This window comes from Hoplias malabaricus, chromosome 15 (assembly GCF_029633855.1).
Source record: "Hoplias malabaricus isolate fHopMal1 chromosome 15, fHopMal1.hap1, whole genome shotgun sequence".
Taxonomy (NCBI): Eukaryota; Metazoa; Chordata; class Actinopteri; order Characiformes; family Erythrinidae; genus Hoplias; species Hoplias malabaricus.
Window position 1 is genome coordinate 34,449,516 of NC_089814.1, and position 8,154 is coordinate 34,457,669.

An 8,154-nucleotide genomic window follows, 5' to 3' on the forward strand; every position below is an offset into this window, starting at 1 on the left:
ACCAGTAATAACCACAAACCGTTGGAGCCGGTGTTGACAATACTGCTGCCTGAGGGGTTGCTGCCACCTACAGGATGGAGAGAGGATTGCATGTTCACATATTCTTACTGAAACTTTCATGAGAACATTATCTCAAGATAATAATAATGAGAAAGACGTTGGGGTTCAAAATATCTAGTAATAGTTCTAATTCTTAAATAGTTTCTAAACTCTAATCAATATCAGAAACAACATAAGCCTGTTTTAAAGGCAACACTGCTCTAAGCTCCGCGTTTTTAAGGTGGACCGTTGTGTTTGAGGGAAGCTAACGGTCGTTTTTACTGGGCCGCAGTTTAATGTTGTGTGTGTTTTAATTCACTGTTTGAATTACCACAGAAACTCAATTGTAGCATTTTTGGTAATGAAGTTAGTGCTAGCCGTTTCCCGAATTTGGAGATATTTCTCTCCGTTGTGTAAAAATACTCCAGATGCCTCTGCCATGAGAGAGAGAGAGAGAGAGAGAGAGAGAGAGAGAGAGAGAAATTTCAAGCACGCAGAGACCAAGCAAATGGTGAGGAAACATCTTAAGTTTATTTTAAAAAAATGTACATTTTTTTTATTACAATCGTGAACTAACATTACTACTCTGAAACTGACCATCAGCCTCTTCATTACCCCTTTTGGAGCCTGTTTAGCAGATGTTATCCACAGTGGGATAGGTGGATTCCCAGGGATTGCATGTTATATGAATTGCATTCTGGGTATTGTAGTGAGGATGCGGTTAAAAACAACAAACAAAAATCTTAATTCTGATGGATGTGATGCAGCAGTAGGTAATATTCTGTAAAACAATACATTAACTCAGTGTTAACTTGGCCTTTTAATTAATACCTAAACATGTCTAAGGCCTCATAAATGACCACCCAGGTTTCTCTTCACAACAGATTTTATTGTAAACACTGGAAAACAAAACATCTCCATACAAGTAAGAGAAAAAACGAGGTGAGAAAGAATGAAGGAGGAAGTTCAGGATGTGTCCATGGTCTGCACGCTCTCCTCCGTCACCTCCAGCTGGAGAGGAGCCAGCGTTTTAGTCAGGACTCCTGTGGTGCCGCGCTTGTACTTGTAGTCACCGGTTCTGTAGAAAGATAAGCGCATGAGAGGATTATAGCACTGTTACACGACTCTACGGAGATCTCCTCTGACCAAGGAACTGAAATACAACTGTGAGAATGTGAGTTTAGTATGCGCTCGCATCGCCGCAGAATTCCAAACAAACCCTTAAAGTGATATTTAGCAAATTTTGTTTTTTTTTCCCTACTTCTAAGGTGGCTGGTATACTAAATTTTCAATTAAGCTATATACTAAATAGACTAATAACAGTCTATTTTAGTATATAGCTATAAAAGTACACAGTGCTAAATGTCTTCAAAAGGCATTGGCTGAATTACACCATTTGGAACAAGAAGAAAACATTAGTATTTCATTTTAAAGCCAAATTATCACTTTCACCTCCTCTGACTGCACTTCTGCAGAAAGTGTGTAGGAATTAAGGGCACATTTGATTTGGAATTGGTGTTAGAAAAGGTTAACAACAAGCAGTTTCCGTATCTCAATGCAGAATATGAATGTTAACTCCATTGAGATGAGTGTGGAAACCACCACAGATCCACTCTACGTTTCACACACGCAAACACACATCTACTCACGCAGCAACTCCGTCATGCTCATCCAATCTTAATGCAGAACAAGGAGTGGAAGTTTAGTCAGATTTTTTTCAGCACAAACTCAGTAACAACTCTTTATTCAAGTATACGAGGGAAGTATGAATTTCCTTTTAAGAGCTTGCAAACAATGTGCATGAAGATCATCCAAACAGACAGACCACAGTAAGTACAGTCTGCTTACTATTGTTGCTTTTCCACTGCATGGTACTTGCTCTACCCTACTCTACTTTTCCACCAAGTAGAAATGTTCCTGGAACTTGGTTCTTTTTTTAGAACTCTCTCGTGGTTCAGAGCGAGCCGAGTAGGGATTAACCGTGGCGTGTAAACCTTGCAGAGCGCTGATTGTCCAGAGAGAGTCGTCACTCTACGCACACATCCAGCACCAAATCTCCATCTGTAAAATCTCCGACTCATAACGGCAGCTTGTAAAATTATGCCACGGTCTTTTGAAGTGGTTCAAGCGCTCCTTGGATCAGCGGCTGACAAAATCCAGCGAGAGTAAGAAACTGCTGATCTGTCGGAACTGATGACGGCGCTGTGTTCAGTCCCAAACAACAAGATGCCAACACGCAATAATAAATGGCACTTAATGTTACCGCTGCCTTTGTTGTGGTTTCCAAAGCCTGCTGTTCCCTTTAGAGACAGGGTTTTGAGATGACACCAGATACATTTCAGGGGGAGCTGCGGGGGTGGAAAACCAATCAGGGAGCAAGATGCAAATAGATCAGAGTACAGTAGGTACCACGTAGTGGAAAAGCCCCATATGTGAGTGTAGGGTGATCTACGGCATGCTAAATACTGACCTGATGCCCTTCTTGTTAGCCTCATCATGGGGGCGCAGGTAATCCACATTGCCTTTGGTGATCACACACAGATCGATGTTGCTTCCAGAGCCGAGGTCGTTAAAGATACCAGCTGCTATCGCATCTCGCACCAAGCGCTTGGCTTCTTCTTCCTAACCCACACAGACACACACACAATTAGCTTCACAATGTTTCACTGTGAGTAGACAAATCACGTTCAAGTTGAAGTTCAAGTGACACTTACCTCCATATTGGGTTTGAAGCGATCTTCAAAAACAGCCATCGCAGCCAGAGAGCCAGAACCTGACAAATCAAACAAGACAAACACAAATGACATATCTTTATAAACACACAGTCAAACAAACAACATGGTGAAATGTACTGTTCTACTACTGATGTAAGTAGCTGTAAGGGGAATGTGGGTTTTGTAAAAAGTGCTCTCTCACTGGAACTGCGTTGTCTGGTTTAAAAACTGTACATGTTCAAGCCAGAAAGACCCACCCATAGTGACATAGGGAAGCTTGTCTGTTGAGCCGTGAGGATAGATGCTGTACAAGTGCGGTCCGTTACAGTCCACTCCACCCAACACTAGTGCAGCTCCGATATAGCCCTGATACCTACAAACAACCGCAAAGATGAACACACAAAGTCAATCACAGAACCAAACCAAAAGCTCCCAGTTCTAGTGTAAACACAGAGAGAGAAACTGAAAAGAAGAATGTGCTGCTGATCACCTGAAGAGCATCTGTTTGAGCATGCGGTTCGCCGTGGCCACTCTTGGGAGACGGTTGGTGGAGAGAGAGTGCAGCTCTAGATTGGACGAGATCAACTGAGTTGTCATCTCAGTGTCTGCCGCAGTGCCAGCTCCACAACAGCTACACACACACATACAAATACACACACACTTGCAATTACTTTTTCTCAATCCAGATGATTGTCAGTTGATAAAGATTATTTTGCTGCTGGTCTTGGCAACAATTATATTGTTAGATTATACTGTTAAATTATACGGTTAGTGCTACTGTTAGATAAGAGCTGTATTACGACACTTTAACATTATCATGATCCATTTAGTTATTGTGATCAATGTGTTTTATTTATTTATTTATTTATTATATGCACAGTAGTTGAAGTACAGAAAATAAACAAACAAAAAAAATAATAAAAAATATTCCAGGAAAAGTCCAAAAAAGCCTATACTAGGCACTTTCTCAACCTAAAGTAGACATACTTTAAATTATGAATAAATAAATACAACAAAAGAAATACAGAAAAAAGGCCAATAAAAAGAGATGTTTGGGGTAGTGTTGATTCAATGTGCTTTCTCTGTATTTTCATTGGTTTGATAAGATCTGCAAAACATTGAGCAACTGCATGTCTCCAAAGTCTGCTACAATAGATGGAGTGCACTGTGTAAAAGGTATAATTTCTTGTAGTCAGAATTCTTGGTGAAATCTGAATTGCTCAAACTTTAGTTTAAACCATAATTAAAATGTCTTATGTATCTTCCACTCTAGCGGAACTACCCTTTAAATATATCAGTTAATCTACTACTGAGTGCTGTGGACTACGACAGAGTTTTAGGGCCACAGCTTTAAAAAAAAAAAAAAAAAAAGATTCCAAGATTAAAGTCAGAATTCCGAGAAAAAAAAACTCAATAATTCTGAGAAAAAAATCTCTGAATAATTCGCTGCATATAATGGAGCAGACACAGTGTAACTGTGAAATGCAGTGTGTTGCTTAAGTTATGCTATGGTATAGATTTCAGGAATAAACACCCAGTTCTCTTCCACATCAGGACAACAGTGTGATTAGTGTTTAAACCCTGAATCGGTGCATGAACCCATGGCAGGTAGTTTCACATGATACAATTAATGATCACGAAAATGATGGATCCAGGTGCCCACGAGGCTTCATCGCGTTGCGGCTCGGACTCGTACAAAAAACTAAAGTCTTATGCATTACAGTCAGGGGCTGCGTCATGTCGTGTGAATGCATTTAATAAATAATTCATGCATAAGGCTTCCTCGGAATTCTGACTTTAGTTACGGAATCTTTTTTTTTTTTTTTTCCCAACGCTGTGGCCCTAAAACTCCGTCGTAGTGGACAGATGAAATGCTTCTGGTGAATTTTCTCAATCTGTGCATCAGTGTAGTCATAACAAATGTGACCCAACAAATAGAAACTGTACCACATTTCAGCGATTGTGGTTTAATTCTTAGTAATTTAAGCCATAAAACAAAGTAAGAACATAATACAGAGCATAAATGTCACAGATAAACAAGTGTGTATGTCTCTCTTACTAAATATTGGGAGAGATGTAGTGAATCTTGGAGCAGTTTTTATCTGCTACAACCATTCCTTCTGTTGCTCTTGTATCAGCTCCCAGCACAACTCCATCCTAAACAATGTAAACAAACAGTAAAATAAAAAAAATGTAGAGTATAACGATAAAAAAATACATTTTTACAAATTAGAAATTAAATATTCCTTATACACACACACACAATTATGAAATACACTTCACAGTTTACAATGGACCTTTAACGATGCCAACAAAACACAATCCAACAGAACATGAAACTCAATATTAAGATTATATTTTAAACTGTTATTTAAAACCAACTGCTTCACCTTAAAAACAACGCCACAGATAGTGGTGCCAGTTTTGCGAGCTGCAGGAACACTGCACCCAAGCTTCTCAAGATTAGCTTCTATAAGAGCATTCCTAAAGAGACAATTAATATATTCAGTTTGGGAAAGTACTGTTATTTAAACACATTTTCATACTGTTGACTGATGCTTTGAACTGTGATTGCTTTTCATAAACGAAGCCCCACATCATTAAAGACAAATAAATGTGCATGTCTCGATACTTCCAAGAGTTCTAATACATTTTCTAACAATGCACATGAATCATCACTTTACAAATAAAAACATGCATCTCCATGTTTGTGGACGTTCCGTTTACTACAACAGTTGAACGCACCGTGTGAATGGACCAATAGAAATGCTGCAAAATTACTTGGATTTAAATATATTTACATTTACTTTCACTGAAATTTAAGAATGTGTTTTCTTTCTCCTGTAAAATTGTTATTTTGAGATATATATATTCCATCTGGCAGCGAAGAAATCCAAACAGCCTGCATTAAGATCTATATCATTCAAATTCAGTGGCTGAAATTTAATCATGCAAATACATTTCGAAATACAGGCAAGTGGCTTGCCAATGTTGACTGTTATTGTTTATGTCAAAAAAGTCTGCAAAGGGTTTTTTTGAGCAATGACATAAAATAAATACATATGTAAATAAGATATACATACACTGATCCTCCATAACCTAACACCACATGTTCACCTGGGATAAAAATGCATATGAACTATGAAACATATGAACTATGCTCTAATGGGTGGACCATAAATCTCACCTGTATCGTCAGTGGAGCTGATAAAATGGACACTGAGTAGGTCACTTTAAAGCTTTAGCTGTATTTTGGTCAGAACAGACCTTATCAAATGTAAGTAACTAAGGATAAAATGTATTTAAAATTTAAAACAAATAATTTCCCCAAATGATCCAGTCAATGTATTTTTATATTTAAAATAATTTGGTTATTCACTATTTGTATTAAAAACAACAACAGCAACAAAAAAAACCCAATCACTAAATATCTATACATTTTTATTGAAGAAACAAACATAAAACCCGAATTTTATTTAAAATGTGCTATTTTGAATTTAATGCCTGTAAAATAAAGACATTTTAGACCTTTTAGATATTTATTTGTGCCTTATTAACCCCGATTAGCGCTAGGCGATTAGATCCAAGTATTTATTTATAATCACACTTGAGAAAAACAAATGGAAAATATTACAAACCAATTTGTAAAAATATCACAACAAAAGCTTTTTTCGTTTGTCCAGTTTCTATATATTTACCCCACACTTATATTTGTTTCTTATTCTAAAAGGATTCTTTTAAATAATAACTTTAAACCTGTCAAAAAAAAGTGGCTAGCACCAACTAAGAGGACTGTCTTTCTACTGGCGGTGGTTTAAGGGTGTTTTTGTAATGTTCCCTTATAAATATTTATTACAAATTTAAATTAATAAAATGTATTCATGTCAAATGTATTATATATAGGAGTTAAAAGAATATTTTCTAAAGTCCGCCGGTAGCGGAACAAATGATTCATGACTCAGCTCCTAATTCTCCGTTCCTCCTTAAATGGCGCTGGAGCTATAGCAGTAGTTTCAAGCGCTTGAACGTAGTTGAGGCACGTTTAAGGTGGAATGGCCAATTAGAAAACGGAGCCAACTTCGGTTTACTAAAGGTTACCGGCTAATCTGAACTACAAAACTACAATGCCGAGGTAGAACACACCTTAACCACTCGGAAAAAATATACCGCTTGGTAAAATAAACCCGCACCAATAAGTGAACAGTAACAGTAATAGAGTCCGCATTATTCTCGCCGCGTTTTAGATTCAATGAAATTTCCTGAGTCATTCACACAGGCCGTGGTCACTTAGACAATCACTTAAATTACGCCTTTCATAAGCAGATACAACTAACGCTTTTCCTTCGACAAACAAGATATGAAGCCCTACATGTAAATGGAATAAGTTATTTATCCGTTTTCCTCACCTCTTACTGTTTTCGAAACTGAAACCTCCGCGCTGAGGCAGGCACACAGACACAGTCGCCATTTCTTTAGTCTCACTGAGCCTCTGTTTCCGGGAAGTGCAGCATTGAGCGTCCTTTACTGCTGTAGTGAGTTAGAGAGGGTCCTGTCCCAAATTTCACACTAAGCCCTACAGCTCTTTTTACATAATTTTAATGTAGTTGAATCCTGTCCCAGGTTATATTAAATAAAATACACCCGGTCATACCATACACAGCGTTATCGCTTTAACACGTTCTTGAATCGAAGGGTGGTGAATATGTTGATCTGTAAAATGTCGCCTGGTGTGTGAGTGTCAGCCAGAAATGTAGGCCTCGAAAAAATATTTTTAAATCTCCCCCCGGTCGTGAAACAAAACCTCTAAAATCTCACCTTTATTCAGAATTACAGAATCACATATGTGAAAGTTATTTATAAGAAACAAATCCCCCATTCCTTAAGTTGTCGCTAGGTTTTGTCCCATTTCGTATCCTAAGCGTTAACTTGTATTAATCTTGTATCTTGTATTAATGCCTTTTCTTTAAAAGTGAGAGAGGATTAAACTGTGTTAAATCAGCCTCTCTGGTTGCACTCATCAAAGTCCATCACACACTGCTTTGTAATTAATTTCTATGCCTTTTTCTTTATCAAGACCCTGATAGAAAGGAGATGGAGACTGTTGGCCCACTGAGGGCAAAGTTGGAGGTCCACTAGTGTTTTTAGGATTTTAGACAGGATTTTAGACAAAATGCCACATTTTAGTACTTTTCCATTCACAGTCCAATTTGCATTTTATTTCTTTCATTAGTTTTTTTGTTATTCTTTATATATATTAGTAAATAATTTTAATCCAGCACAGTGTCAACATTTTTATCATAATCATTTTATATCAGGCTTATACTCATTATTATATCTCTCATAGCTGTTGGTAATATTTGTATTAGTTTGTTTTCCAGAATAAAAGTCTCTGTGAATGTAA

At 37.5% G+C, this 8,154-nt stretch overlaps 1 protein-coding gene across 2 annotated transcripts; it reads right to left on the minus strand.

The window, feature by feature from the left end:
- Positions 1-574: 574 nt before the first annotated feature.
- psmb7 (proteasome 20S subunit beta 7) lies at positions 575-7,660 on the minus strand. 2 transcript variants are annotated; one of them, XM_066646236.1, is made up of 8 exons: positions 7,160-7,635; positions 5,144-5,237; positions 4,813-4,910; positions 3,244-3,384; positions 3,011-3,126; positions 2,754-2,812; positions 2,510-2,661; positions 575-1,117 (listed from the first exon to the last, which is right to left on the minus strand). In XM_066646236.1, exons 1-8 carry the CDS (start codon positions 7,219-7,221, stop codon positions 1,006-1,008), a joined length of 834 nt encoding a protein of 277 aa, XP_066502333.1. In that variant the 5' UTR covers positions 7,222-7,635; the 3' UTR covers positions 575-1,005. The 2 variants fall into 2 exon arrangements, with proteins under 2 accessions (XP_066502333.1, XP_066502334.1); XM_066646237.1 differs by lacking the exon at positions 575-1,117 and adding an exon at positions 1,149-1,715 and having other exon boundaries at positions 7,160-7,660.
- Between the last annotated feature and the right edge of the window lie 494 nt (positions 7,661-8,154).